The sequence below is a fragment of the Notothenia rossii genome (genome assembly GCF_949606895.1).
Source record: "Notothenia rossii genome assembly, chromosome: 4".
In the NCBI taxonomy this organism is placed as follows: Eukaryota; Metazoa; Chordata; class Actinopteri; order Perciformes; family Nototheniidae; genus Notothenia; species Notothenia rossii.
Window position 1 is genome coordinate 74,987,187 of NC_136902.1, and position 15,801 is coordinate 75,002,987.

The 15,801-nt window shown below is 41.9% G+C and overlaps 1 protein-coding gene across 1 annotated transcript; it reads right to left on the reverse strand.

The window, feature by feature from the left end:
• Positions 1-1,836: 1,836 nt before the first annotated feature.
• On the reverse strand, positions 1,837-13,441 carry LOC307034914 (extracellular calcium-sensing receptor-like; the record flags this gene model as incomplete). The annotated part of the gene is made up of 9 exons (XM_079673838.1): positions 1,837-3,188; positions 3,277-3,400; positions 9,533-9,757; positions 9,845-10,378; positions 10,673-10,864; positions 11,001-11,087; positions 11,170-11,458; positions 12,177-12,347; positions 13,386-13,441. The coding sequence occupies 9 exons, from the start codon at positions 13,439-13,441 to the stop codon at positions 2,296-2,298; spliced, it is 2,571 nt and encodes an 856-aa protein (XP_079529964.1). The 3' UTR covers positions 1,837-2,295.
• Between the last annotated feature and the right edge of the window lie 2,360 nt (positions 13,442-15,801).

Below are 15,801 nucleotides of genomic sequence, written 5' to 3' on the forward strand. Positions count from 1 at the left end.
CAATTGCAAAGTGGAGAAAAAAACTAAAACAAAAAACTAAGAAAACGGAAAAACAATAAAAGCAAATATACAAACATACCCTCAACAGACAACAATATAACAACCACCCAAATCCTGTGTGCAGGTCCCCATCCCCAAACGATGGAGATGGCAGGCAAGAAAACCTTGCGGTTTCCGGTGCGGAGGTGAAAAGAACACATAACTGGTAGCTCTGCAGCTTGTTTAACATAATCTAACTAGAGTATGGAATACACATAAGCATATAACAAAAAGTGAGCCCATTTGAAAGATGGCTGATAAAAAGTATTGTAAAATATGTCTCGATCAGACCTTTAAGCACATCAAAGCCCTGAGTATAGACCCATTTAAACATAATATTCCAAAACATCTCCCTTAAAGGGATGACGTCACTTCAGGTTTCACGCTAAAAATGATTACAGCCGTTAAAATGCATTAAATAAAAAGTCATGAATGAGAATGAGGAGAAAAGGCGTGTGTAGTTATACAATGAACACACAACGTCTAAATCCTCTGATTTACGCGATATCAGACACAGAATAACTCGAGGGGGGAGGTCCCCCTTTCGTCAGAGCCGCCAATGAGAGGAGGAGCCAGTAATTGGATATTAGCTCGCTCCACCCAGAATCGCTCTCTCTTCTCCCTCCCCTCACGAACATGGCGCTGTGTTCCTGATTTGCTCTGTTTGTTTCAAAACCTTCGTTACTTCATTAAATTACCCATTTGAAATTTGAGACAACATTGTCTCTTTTTAACTTCCTCCTGGACGCGAGAACAACAATCACAATCTACAAGAATCATCAATAACAGCTTGGTTAAAAAAGATGAAGCTATCCCTGATTACGCACAAAAAAAACACACACAAAATATCATGCAAATGTTAGACTTTTAGGAGCATTTTAATCACTATTTACTTAAGTATTATTGGTTTTCTTGACTTGTTTTTACAAAACTATTAAACATTGACCATGGATCTGGCAGTGTCCTTGGTGTTATGGTTTAGGTGTTTTGCTTTCTCCTCCTCCCCTCTGTCTTCTCTCTCTCTCCTGTGCAGTGTGGTGATCGTTAGAAGGCTCAGTTGATTCACAATGATGAGCACCTGTACTCATCTAATCAACTCCTCCATAAAACCCTGGTCATGTTCACACTCCAGTGCCAGATAATTCCGTCTCACGCGGTAGAGCTGAATGTCGTAGTAGCCTAGCTTAGTGTGATTTTCTCTTGCTGTTTTTGTTGAAGAGTAACCTTGTTTTTTCCTCTGTTTTTCCAGTGTCTGCTCGAGCCAGCCTGAGTCCTGCCGCCCCCACGAGCGTGAACTAGATCCACCTTCATTTTGTGGATAGTTTTTTAGTTCCTCCTTTTTTCCTTTATTACATTTTGTTAAAAGACTGAATCCATCTGGTCTCTGCCATTGTAGGTCCTGAACTTTGGACCCAGCCTTAACACTTGCGCTGTTTATTTAATCTCAATTCAATTCTCTTATGAGCGGCATCAGGAGCCACCTTTTAGAGACTGAAACTGTTTTACTTGTCCTCTTAAAAGACAGACTCCATATTTATCCCGCTCCTTTGAGGTTCTTTCTTAATGTGTTGGATGATGATTTTAAAGACTCTAGGCCTGGATTATTTAAATATTACTTTCCATATTTTATTCTTTATTATTTCCTTTTTTTGTTGTATCAATCAGTGTGCTTCCCAGCAAGAAGAAGAAAGTCAAAACACACACTGTTGCAGAATCATCAATAACCGTTTGGTATAAAAAGATGAGGCAATCCCTGATTATGCACAGAAAAAAATAACACACAATATTATGCAAATGGTCTTTTGGGAGCATTTTAATACATATTTACTTAAGTATTATTGGTTTTCTTGACTGGTATGTACAAAACCATTAAACATTGACGATGGATCAATCTAAACTAAAGCCCAAAAGTTTATCAAGGTAAAAGATCAGTAGACAATATTTTCCCAAAAAAATTCAGCCTACAAAATTCCAATGAATATTCACCACTAAAGCTTTTTTGCTTATTTAATACATATCTTTATTTATGCTATACATTACAGTAATATGCTCCTTCTAGGTATACTTGATTATTTCCTTGTACACTGTACTATGGTTGCTCAGCTGCAATATATAAGTATTATACAAATATCCAGTCAATACAATTGTGAAATACATAATTAAATAATAATTATAATTAAAACAATTATAATAATAATAACAATGTTGCACATTGATTAGAATTTCAAATACATTTCAACTTGTGATAAGTTACTTTTATTTCCCCATTAGGTGCTGTCTTGTATTTTTCTCTGGATTTAGTAAAATAATGAAACACTTTGGAGCAAACAGGCAGAACAACAAGCCAAAGCTGGAAGCCAGAATGGCAAATGACTCCACTGCATCAGCATATTTCCCAGGAGAGCTGATATAAGCAGGGACGAATGATAGCCACACAGCACAAAATATCAACATGCTAAAAGTGATGACCTTGGCCTCGTTGAAATTGCCAGGCAGTTTACGTGCTAGAAAAGCCAGTATAAAGCACAGGCAAGCCTGTAGACCAATGTATCCCAGAACGCACCAGAATGCAAGACTGGAACCTACGCTGCACTCCAGTATGATCTTTGATATTTCGTATTGTGTATTTCGGGATGGAAAAGGGGGAGACTCAATGAGCCAGGCAGCACAGATAACCACTTGAATTAAAGTGCAAATGAAAATAATGGCCCTCTGCTGCTTGGGCCCCAGCCACTTCATGATGTTGTCCCCTGGTCTGGTGGCAGTGAAAGCAGCCAATACCACCAGGGTCTTCCCCAGAATACAGGATATGCAAAATGAAAACGTTATACTAAAAATAGTGTGTCGCAGCATACAGGACCAATATGTTGGCTCTCCAATGAACACCAGGGAACACAGGAAACACAGTGTCAGAGCAAAGAGGATGAAGAAGCTGAGTACAGAGTTATTTACACGGACGATGGCTGTGTTTCTATGGTAGAAAAAGACAGCAAAGACAGCTATAGTGAGGCTGGCACCCACCACAGAGATCACTGTCAGGGCTATACCCAAAGAATCATAGGCCAAGAACTCCACTATCTTGAGGACGCAGACGGTTCTGTCAATATTTGACCAGAAGTCATCAGGACAAAATGTGCACTCTATGGAATCTAAAGGGAAAATAATCAAATATAACATGTTGGTAGTGAAATACAAGAATTGCATTGTGATTCTTTTATTTCAAGATTTTAAACTCACTTGTCTGATTGCTAATTTTGCCGCTGTCACATGGTACACAGTCAAAGCAGCAGACAGGCTTCCCACGACGGACAGCTTTCCGGGACCCTGGAAGACAGCTGGTGCTGCATACAGACATAGGCACCTATAGGGAGTAAACAATGGCTTTCAGTTCTGCAGTGTGCCAACATATTTTGTCAGTTCCTTGATAAGGCCTTTTAAAAAGAAAAAAGGGACAGCTTTGATAACTGCATTGTCAGTGTTTGCGGGTTCTAGCTATTTAAATCGGAAAAAATGCTTCATTTTCTAGTGAACATCAGTGAAGAGCTTCGCATTTTGTATTGTTGCTTACACTTTACAAGCAACTAGCTTCTGCAGAAATTAGAACTCTTTAAAAATGTCTCATATTGTGGCATTTTATATAAGGGCAGAAAACAGTGGAGGTGCAGATGTTATTTTCACATTGGGGATAGGGTTATTATCTATAAGCTATTCAACAATTTGTAGCTTTAAAATAATAACTATTTATTTTTATGTTAGAAGAATTCTACCAGAAGGAATATAATGTGTCATGATTTTAGTTTTGTCTGTTTAGTCATGGCTTTATTTTTAAATTCTGACTCCCTGTGTCTGGTCTTCCTTCCTGTTTGCCCTCCTGTGTCTGATTGTCTCATTGTGTTCACCTGTTGCCCTTGTGTTTCTTCCTCCCCTGCCCAGAGGCCTGTGGGCTACTACGAAGCCGGATTCTCGTTTAGCGAGCTAACTTCAGGGAAAAACTCTGGGTGAACGTGGAAATTAATAAAATATCACCTCCCATCTTCAGAGCAATTTGACTAATATAACATTGGCGTTAAGAAAGCTTACTTAAATATCTGCCAAAAGTTAACATAAGTACCAGGATCAAAGTAACATTACGTACAGTCCGCGGCACTGAGAGTGCAGACTGTCAGGGTGCGTGGAAAGGATTGCGGGAAAAGGTAGGACCCAAATGCAGACTACAAAAGCGGAAAAAGGTTTAGAAACAAAAAACGAGCTTTATTGCAAAGCTGATAACAAAAACATGGGATGAATCAAACGGTAGCTCAGGAAAATAATAACATAAAAACTGACCGTGAAAAACATGGAGGAAGACTGGAGAGAAAAACATGAGACGTCTCGTGAAGGGAGGACAAATAAACAAGAACCGACGGGGAACACAGGAAGAGACAAGACTAAATACAGGGAGGTGTAATCACGAGACGAGAAACAGCCGGGCAGGGGAGGCGAGAGGGGTCTGCCTGCAGGCCTGCACTCTCAGGACAGTTCCGGTGTAGGCTGCACTCTCAGGACACCTGCACTGTCAGTACAGGAAGTGACGATTCTGACGAACACATCTTTTCCCCGCCCCCCGAAAGAATCGTTTGATGGAAGTTTTCAAATCACAATGGAGACTCATCATGGAGGTGATGAGTCCGCCCACCGTGCACTTTGGGTCGGCCTTGGTCAAGCCCTTTTGACCCCCCCAGCCTGGTTCTCGTAAAAGTTGACTTTTCGCTCAAATGACACCATGGAGGAATGTAACGGGAGTTGACAGGGGACTCTGCCCCCCTCACGAGTGCCTATTTTCGGAAACTTTTTTAAACTTTTCACCCTATTTTCCCCAGTTTTATTTTTTTTTATTTGTTTGGCTATTTTACCCGGTTTCTACCGGGGACACTGCCCGGTCTAAGGTTTCCTCCCACGGCCTGTGTCCAGCCCCCCCCCACTCATCCATATATTAGCGGATTTTGAGCATTTTGGTTGCATTTTTCTCCTCTACTCTCACTGATCGAATGGCAAATGCGACCCACTGTCGGAGGGCCTCCGCACCGGCCCGGCTTAGTGCCGGTGCTCTGGCGGTCGGTTTCTCCGAATTGCGGGTTCGACTCTGATGGCCGGGAGAGTGTGCTGCGTTGGGGTGGGGGAATCCCCCCACTCTGCGTGTCTCTTCCTTCCCGGGCCGGCCGATATGAAGCGTGACCAAAATGCACCGTCTGACTCAGGGGTCCCACGGGTCCGCAGCGGGGTGGAGGTTCCCAGCTGGAACATCCTCACCTCCGCCGCGGTGCACCCGGCAAACACGGTTGTTTCTCGAACCCTCCACTGTTGTCTAGCGGGTGTAACTAAAATACAAAATGTCGTATTTATATATATAAATATATATATATATCTATATAGGCTATAGATATATATATAGATAATAAGTGTCAGTGCGATTTTATGTTGTATTAGCGTGCATTTCCTGTTCGGAAAGTGGCGCTGCGGCTACACTGATAGTAACTACAATCCAAGGTGTCCGTATATATCTATATATATATATAGATATATACATATGTATATAATAAGTGTCACAATACGATTTTATTTTGTATTTGCGTGCATTTCCTGTTTGGAAAGTGGCGCTGTACTGATAGTGGCGATTTTATTTTGGAATTCTTAGCGTGCACTTCCTGTCCTGAGAGTGGAGGTGTCCTCAGACTGCAGGTGTCCTGACACTGCTGCCTGCAGGCAGGCTCCCATGGGGGAGGCAGACACACAAGGGCAATAGGTGAACACAATTAGACAATCAGACACACCAGGGAAACTAACAACATGAAGGAAAACACAGGGAGAAGGACCAGACAAGAAACAAAAAGGAACACATGAGACAGGGAGAAAAGAACCACAAAACACCCATAACATGACAAACAAAACTAAAAACGTGACATAACATCAGAATCGTGACACAGACGTTGATGTGTCCCATTATCATTCATATCACATCATAATGTATCAAATATTTCCTTATCTGAGTCAGCTTCTTTTGCCGTATCTGGCCGTGCAACACTCACAGTGTCACATACTGTATGCAGAAGTATTATTTTAAGCAACACATTAAGTTGACGAAACACTTGAGTCAAATGTAATTAAAGTCAGATCCACTCATGTCTTAGACGGGGCAGCGATATCATAAAACTGTTAATGTACGCATTCAAACACTTTTTTTACCAGCTGTATTCACCTTGCAGGTGCAAATGTTGCTTTTATCCTGGATAAAGTGTTTAAGTCATGTATGTTTAAAGTTTAACGTCTTAATATGTGTTTAATATTATAGTTCACTTTTCATTCAGGAAGTATGACGCTTATTTACCCCAAGTGAAGGAGTTCAAGTATCTCGGGGTCTTGTTCTCGAGTGAGGGAACAATGGAGCGTGAGATGGGCCGGAGAATCGGGGTAGCGGGAGCGGTACTGCAGTCTCTTTACCGCACCGTTGTGACGAAAAGAGAGCTGAGCCAGAAGGCAAAGCTCTCTGTCTTCCGGGCCATTTTCGTTCCTCCCCTCACCTATGGTCATGAAGGATGGGTCATGACCGAAAGAACGAGATTGCGGATACAAGCGGCCGAGATGAGTTTTCTCCGCAGGGTGGCTGGTGTCTCCCTTAGGGATAAGGTGAGAAGTTCAGTCGTCCGGGAGGGACTCAGAGTTGAACCGCTCCTCATTCGTGTCGAAAGGAGCCAGTTGAGGTGGTTCGTTCACCTAGTAAGGATGCCACCTGGCGCCTCCCTAGGGAGGTGTTCCAGGCACGTCCAGCTGGGAGGAGACCGAGGGGTAGACCTACAACCAGGTGGAGGGCTTATATCTCTTAGCTGGACTGGGAGCGCCTTCCCAGCTAGCAGGGAACGTTCTCACAACTTTGGCTAACATTACCTACAGGTTATAATAATGTTTTAATGAAAGGTTTTAATCTGATGTTCAAAGAACATTTTTAGGATGTTTATTCTTTCAAATAGGACGTATAAAAACGAATTTGCATGCCAATATTCGCTCACATGCACTTATAATCACACTAAGACACAAAAGTCCAAAAGGGTAAACCTTGCATTGTCATAAAGAGAGACACAAAACATTTTGTGGAGCAGGGTTTTGTACATGATCTGTTTGATTTTGATTGGGGAAAAATCGATCTGTTTGCTGATGTTGAAACTGCATGGTCTTATTCTTATGAAGGGACGAGACAATCCTTGGTTTTCTGCTGAACTGTCTAGTCTCCTACATGAGAGAAACAAGGCCTGGGCAAAGGCTAGGAAATCAGGCTCAGAGATAGAATGGCTGCGATTTAGACAGCTAAGGAATAGCTTCACATTGCATATCAAAAGTGCTAAATCGAATTATTATCTGTCAGTTACCACAAAAAACCTGAATAATCCTAGAATATTTTGGAAAGCCATAAAAATCGATATCCACCGGTGAGATCCGTAATAAGCTACCTCCTTGCCTTACCACAGCATCTGTTACTATATCGGACAGGGCCACCATGTTAAATTGTTTTAATGAGCATTTTGTGTCCTGTGGCTCTCTGTTCAATTCTGTTACTGACTCTGCTTCTGTGATCACCACAGTCTGTGACTCTGAACAATGTGCTGCAGCGCCGTCTCTACACACTTTGAAAAATTGCGAGGAGCCAGGGAATAACCGAACGGTAGACGGTTGTACTGGTACGATATTCCCTGGAATGAGAAACGCAGGAATTTCCTATGTTTTGGGATGATGGGTACGTGGAAGTATGCATCCTTCAGGATACGGCCAACGTAGGACGGCCAACGTAGGACGCCGTCTGGCGATCATGTTGGCCTGTCTTACCCCAAAAAACGCTGTCAGGTTTGACTCCAGAGAAGGGGTGGCTGGGAAACCAGCATCTGTGAACCCATCCACCTTGGTGAGGGGAGCAAATGTGGCCACCGGAGCCTTCAGGGCCCTTGGGTTCGCTGCCGCCCCCTCCTGATACCTCCTGATGGCCGGGAAGCGTGGCCAGATCGGGTCACTCCTGACCGTCTGCACCCGCGAAAAAACTGGGGGAGAAGAGGGAGGGGAGAACCGAACAGTGAACCGTGGAGGGAGTAGGAGTCTTCCGACTCCTGCCCGGCAGTCAGCTCCAGGAACATGAGGCCCTCGTCCGCGGGCTCGTAAGCCTAGACGGGCCAATCGTCCTCCTCGGCCGCAGCAGCGAGGGCGTTCGCTCTTCGCTTCCTGTCGCCCGAGGGGAGACGGGGACAGTGGGTACATGCTACCTGCTGGTATAGAGCCGCGTACGCTTACTCTGACCCCAGGCAGGATTTGCATACTGTGTGCTGGTCATAGCTCATTATATACCCTTAGCCACATGAGGGACAATCTCTGACACAATTGTTATTCATGTTTCTCTGATGAAGTGTCTCTCTTGCTTCAGTAACGGGGTGCTGAAGAAAAGAGGGAGCAGATTGTCGGGCCTCCTTCCTATCTATACCGGAAGGAGCCGAGGGTGGGGTCCACCTCGCGGGTGGGCGTGGACCACAAGTGTTTCAGTGCTGCGTGGGTGCACAGGGGATTACCCAATAGCGATAGCCTTAGAGGGCGAAGCCATATACGAAATAGAATGGTAACATTCTCAGAATGTTTTTAGAACCACAAATGTCTAGCTGGGTTGGAATCCCCCAGTCAGAGCTGGTTGATGTGGCCAGGGAAAGGAAAGTTTGGGGCTCTCTGCTGGAACTGCTACTTCCGCGACCCGACCATGGATAAGCGGGAGAAGATGGATGGATGGATGGAAGTATGATGCTGCGCTGTCAGTACGCTTCTCCATGTTTGTGATTGGTCAAATGTTGCTAACCCTGCCCCTTTTATTTGAACGCGCACATAACTAGATAGGGCAAAGCTGGCTTGAGTTAATGAGTTGATAACCAGCGTCGTAGGACCGCTTAGCGAGAGCGCATTTGTTTTGGATTAGGTAAACCGGGTAACTCAAACATTTCCAGGTTATGTTGAACTGGCTTCGTAGTACAGGCCTCGGCTGTGTCTTGTCCTATGATTACCCTTCTGTGTGTTTAGTCTTCTCTCCCCCTTTGCTCCTTGTTCGGTCATTGTCTTTCTGTCCTGGTAACCTGTCTGCCCATGCTTGTAAGTTTGTTCATGTTTGTCTTTTTCCCCGGTTTGTTAATGTTTAGTAGTTTCTTGTTTTTTTCTGTCATCTCCTTTTGTTTAATAGAGCTCGGTTTCTGTTGATACTTCTTAGTTCCCTTTTTTTACTCCGTCCTCATACCACTATCCTGAGAATGTGGAACATTTAATCACAAAACATGTCACACTGTATCGTAGACTTTCAACTTATTTTCACTGTAATGCAAAGGGACTCACATCTTATCCAGCTTTTCCTGGCCACCTGACTTACCTCCACCTAAACTTACAGGATTTCAAAAGCTGGCATCTGATGGATGAAGGTAAAAACACAGTGTGAGCAGCTTGCCTCACTCTGATGCCCTGCCCACATGATCCTGTCCTCCTGGATTAACAGCTCCTTTCCGGCAGGCTTGGTTCCATCAAACAACCCCACGTTGACATATTCAATGTTCCCGCCCATGCCTCTCTGCCAGTTGAGAATGTCATAATAAGATATAGAGTCGCCATCAAGGTCAAAGTTCACTTCCTCCCCAGCAATGTTAAATGTCACTTCCTGGAGGTAGTGCTGGAGCTTGAACACCAAAAGATAATATGAAATGTGAAAACAAGTTAAAAAAGACAGTTAAAGTGAAATGACTGTAAGAAAATGTAAATATACCTGCCAGGGGTATATGTTGTTGCTTTGAGCACATGAGTTGTATTGGAAAGGGCCACTGCCCGGTTGACAGAGAAGAAGGTTGTGCAGGGAATGAGCAAATGCATACACAGCCTTATAGACGTTATAGGCCACTCTAGGGCTGGATGTATTCATGTAGGCTGAATGCTGCTCTAACAGGGACTCCTGTCCTGAGCAGGAAGGCAACAGGGATCCAGACGACAGAGAAGGGTCACAACCATACAGGGCCTCCCACAGCTCCTTAACTAGAGTATTATTACGATACATTTGAGGGTTGACTGTCCGCAGGTAGTCACTGAGTCCGGAGATTTGACCTTTTCTGATGCCAAACCCGATGGTGCCCCCTAGGTAGGGGTAATACTCACTGGCTGTAAAGACGGATGCTGTGATCAAGGCTTCACTGGCAACCCACTGGATTCCAGTGATGTTCTGTGTCATATAGTCACTCAAGAAAGGCGTCAACTCCCCCTCAGTCGAAAATACCACCACCACTTTTGCAGTAGAGCTACGCATCACCTTCACAGATAAGGCAAACAATGATGGAGGAAATCGTTTCATATGGAAAGGAAAATAAAAAATAAAGTAGGTTAAAAAATGACTAATAGGTAATGTCTGTAGAGTCATTATATGTTAAAAAAAGTATATAAAAAATATACTTTGAAAAACAGCAGTGCCCGCTAATGAACCCTATCTACTTGTTAGCCTATTGTTATGAAATAAATAATGTAAACATTCCCGATGTAGGGAATTTACTATAAAGTTATATTTGTGTGATAAGAGCTCTCTAATTCTATAAAACCTGCCATTTACCTGCAATATCTCCAGAGTCCTCTGCCGATTGTAGAGCATAGGTATAATTTCTTGGTACGCTACACACACATTGGTACCCTGTAATTCTCTCAGTAAACCTTGCACAGCAAAGCGCCCATATTCATGGTCTCCTCGCACCAACCCCACCCAAGTGAAGTTGAAGCGTACCAGCAGCTGAGCAATGGCTTTCACCTACATTCAACAGGAAATAGTTACACTTGGCTCAAAACACACACATAAAGAACATTTTACAGACTCAATTTGAATAATATACAGTTATTTTTTTCACTGAATAATGATCAACAACATATTAAGGCCAAACTCTCACCTGATAATCATCGTTGGGGATTACTCTGAAGAAGGTGGGATGGTTTTTTCTGTCAGTAAAACATGCACACGAAGAAAAGTAACTGATCTGTTTAAAGAAGAATAACAAATTGAGTACAGTAAAGCAATTAAATGTTTGGGGGATAACAGATAAAAGAAAAAATCATTACCATTGGGATTCTGAATGGTTGCAGGATTCTTGACACCACCATAGATTGAGCAGAACCAGATTCCCCGATCACAGCGAGGAGTGGAGAGGCACCGCTGCACGTGGGAGAGTCATCCTCACTCAGCCCATTTAACACAGCCAGAGCAGCCCTCTGGCCGGTCAGTGGATATGCACATGAATCAAAGATTTTGTACCCAAGTGTGTAATTGGGTAATAGCTCTGCACTCTGGTTTATCTCCTCCACTGCCAACCTCATAGTCTGAGCCCAGCGGAAAGCCCTGGGATCGAATCTGCAGCCAAACAGACACAGGTGCACACAAGAAACACATCACAGATGCACACAAAATACACATTCAAACTTATTGTGTGCAGAAAAGGTACAATTAAAGGCAGAGATTATGTTAATTTTAAATACTTTTAAATTGTAGCATTGCATCTTGGTTGATGTGATAAAATAACTGATCTGTTTCTTTGTCAGCATGTTCTCATTATTTTTATAATATGTTCCCAGGATATGTCTTTAATAAGTTCCCTATAATTGACATGTTGTTATTATGAAAGACCGATGTACATTTGAAGTTATTTAGAAGAAAATAGAGACATTGTTCAAACGCTACCCTTCTAAGTCATTCAAGATCTTTTATTTTTGTATTATGGAGCAAATTATAATTTTCTAATACAAAGAGTATCAAAATACATATCTTTCTATGAATCTTCTTTAAATTATTTTAGAAATAATTAGGGAATTACCCACCCAAAACAATGTCAAAGTCAGTTTTTGCATGTCTTTCTCTGGATAAAAATAGGTTTTTAAAGCAATTAATTCAAGCCAACACTGGATACATGTTTTCCAACATGTCACGCTAAATTATCAATGAATACTAAAACCTCTTCAATACAAGTATATTCTGTTTAATCATTCAATAAAACAAGAATGCTAGTTGCATACAATGTTTCATACACAGGTTATATACTCACACTATGGTTTCCACATCAATCAAAACTCACCCATTGCATTTTACTGGTGGTGGCCTGTAGGTGCAGTCCAGGTCTGGCATCTCCTGGTTATAGTGAAGGGGGAAGATCCCTCCAATTATATAGTCACCTTTGGCCACAAAGCCTGGCTCAAAACTGTTTTGGAGTTTGCATACTTTGGCTGAAGATGGTGGTGAGGGGTTGCTGGATATTGGGGTATACATTAGAGTTAGGACACATTGAAAGTAAAGCAAGTGAACTAACACAAGTCGATTCATATTACACATCCCAATAGACAGAGAGAGAGAGAGAGAAAGAGAGCAAGAAATTAGGCAAGTTATAAACACTTTGTCACCTAAGTGTTACATCTTATTGATGACAGAGTGTGACTGGATTGGACATCAGCAGCTCCGCCTGATTTACTAAAGGGAGTTAACATGGACTGAATCATGAAAAATAAATAATGTAAGAGGAAAATTATTATGGATATAGTCTCTCATTAAGAAATGTTACACTTATAGAGACAAACTGTTGTTGATTTAACTCCCTGGTGTCCATGGTGACCAAAACACATTTCAAATATTCCAGTGAAAAGAGCAATAGGGTTTTCATTTAAAACAATGTTTTAACGTTTTGATTTAGGCTTGGAAATAAAACTTGAGATCGAGTATATTTAAATCGATATTTATATTTATTTTGGCTATTTAAGCATGTACCTGTAAATACGTTATAGTGAACCATTGTTGGAACTGATTGCATTTAAAACGTTTTTCATGCTGTATTTAGATTTGTCAAAGTGGGAAGCTATGACGGTTCGGCTCTATTCAGACAACAATTGCAAATACATCACAGCACCATTGTCTGGACAGAAGGACAGTCACAGGTGGGTCATAAATCCCCTAAAATGTCTTTAACGGATATAGCATTTCAATTATTACCTGATGATTAAAATGATTGTAATTTTTCATCAGTGGAAAAACTCTTGGTCTATTGAAGCATCTAGTCTGAAGCAAAGCAATTCTTGGTGTGTATTTGACACCTTTATCTGTTTAGGTTCCTAAATCTCAGTGTATTTTTCCGTATATTTAATTGTAGAGTCAAAACAGCAGTGTGTAATAAAGGGATCCCTCTCTTCATACCATTTTGTGTGGCTTTGGTGTAGCTTACCTCAGTTGTCATGGAGGACGAGATGCAGCGGGCGACAGTATAAACTGTTCCTTCACCAGATGGAGCCTTCATAACCTGGTGGACCACAGAGCTCCAGAGATCCTGGATTTGATGTCGCCCTCTATCCCCATGGTCCCTCAGACAAACCAACTGGCCAACTTTGAGATGTGCCTCCCGGACTCGCTGGTCATGCCACTCTTTCCGGCGGCCAGTAGAAGCCAATAACCGTTCACGAGCACCCTCTAAAACAATTCTGAGTCTGGCTTGGTGTTCAACCACTCAGTCCTGTACCTTGCCAGGTACCGGAGCCTGGACTCGACCCAGGAGAAAGTCTACAGGAAGCTGAGGTTCCTGTCCAAACATCAGGTAGAACGGTGATTCACCAGTGCCCTGATGAGTCGTAGTGTTGTAAAAAAACAGCACCTGAGGCAAACAGGACGGCCATTCATGCTTGCGAGATGCTGGTAAGGTGCGAAGGAGATTATGGAGGGTTCTATTGAACCGTTCACATTTCCCGTTACCCGCAGGATGGTATGGGGTAGTACGGGATTTCGCAACACCGTACAAAGAATGAAGTTGCTGGATCAAAGAAATCTCGAAGCTCCTTCCTTGGTCCGAATGAAGACGGCTTGGGACGCCAAACTTATAATAACATTCGTATATCAGAACTTGGGCCCGTTTATCCGGAGTAGGAACAGCTACTCTGAATTTGCTGAACACGTCAGTCATGACAAGGACTTTCTCAAGCCCGTTCCGGGAAGGGTCCAACAAGACGAAATCTATGGCCAAGATTTCATTGGGTCGGGAGCAAGCGGCAAACTCTGGGGCAGAGCTGGGAAGCCAATAAGGAAGTGCCACAAACTGCAGGTAATCTATTGGCCGATAGGCGATGACTGCAGAAAGGATCAATTTCCATTGACCCCTATGTTAAAATGCCCAACTTTACAGCAGAAATAAACATGTTTCTACTTAAATTGGCTATGCTCAAGTATGTAGACAAGCTAATGTCAAAATAGTGTATGTGAAATCAACCTCACAATAAGATGTGTGTATATTACAATTATTAATGTCATATTTCAAGATGATTACTATTACAATATGGTTGGTTGAGCTGGAGTTCATTATTGAGCTTACACGTTAATTTAACAGCCATATCTGAAGAACGAAACCCAAACCTTGTTGTTCTTATTAATTGCATTCCCAAATTGGTATCAAATAAACAGTAAGCATTGATAACACAACTTCCAAAGTTACAGTAAAATAAAAAGGACCCTGACTCGGACAATACACCATCCAACATGTTCAACAGAAGATAATAAGTTATATTGTTTGTACATATGGTACTTTACATATATCTGTTTGTTTAAATTTTACAGGTGATGCAGAAAGGCTGGACCAGAGAGTGAGAGACAGAACGCCGGGTTACATATTGTAACCCTTGTTATATTAACACAGGCGGAGCCCTCTACTCTACACGTTATTAACGCGTTAACTTGACAGCCCTAATTATAACAGATAATGTTACTATCCTTAATTGTCCAGCATTCAGGCTTAACAACACTACTCTTTAACCTCTTAAGCCCTGAGCCTGTTTTTTCAGGTTTCAGGCTCGAAAATGCTATGCTCAAAACAAATGACTATAACTTAACTTCTAAAACGGTTATATGAATAATTTATTTTATCAAAGCAAGGTTACATCTGTGAGTTGGATGTAGAAGTATCAGAATCAATATAAATGTTTCTGTGTCAGAGTAAATTCAGATGGAACATAGTAAAAAAAGGTATATTCTTACCTCCGCCTAAAAAAAAAACCATTACTTATAGTGAAAACCACCCTTGAATGATGGTATGGTAGAATAAAAGCATTAGGAATCCAAAGTATAACATATAATAAGTACTCTGTATCAAGATTGAGGGAACACAAGTGAAATTTGACCTTTTTAGAGAGGTTTAGCAAATACCATCAGTGCCATTTGACCTTTTTCAGGTACCATACTGTACAAATAATTGTATTATCACTATAGGTAATCATTCCATCCAAATACAAGAGTTTTTATTAAAAAAAAATAAAAATAAAAAAAAGTTTAAATTACATAGCTTTTTTTATGTAAATGGTGTGTGTGTGTCTGTGTGTGGACTTTGCCACAGTCCTTAGATGTTTATCACCCGACTAACACTTCTAGGAAGGTTTACTTACACAATAAAAATTAGGAAACATAGGATACATTTGTCTCCAACAGGAGCAGATTTATTTAAAGAATAACACACTACAAAACTACACTAAAACCGAAATAACACCACAAGCATTTTTTTTGTAAACACTGGCAAAAAATAAAAAATGTACACAACCTGATTGTGTTTAGTGTTTTTGAATTGAGGCACCAGGCACTTAGTGCAGTAAATAGGTCTTCACCGTTGTGTTGCCAGCATCAGAGCACCTCCTGAGCGCGGTGGCATCTTCCCCATAATACTCGGGAATGCATACGAGTGA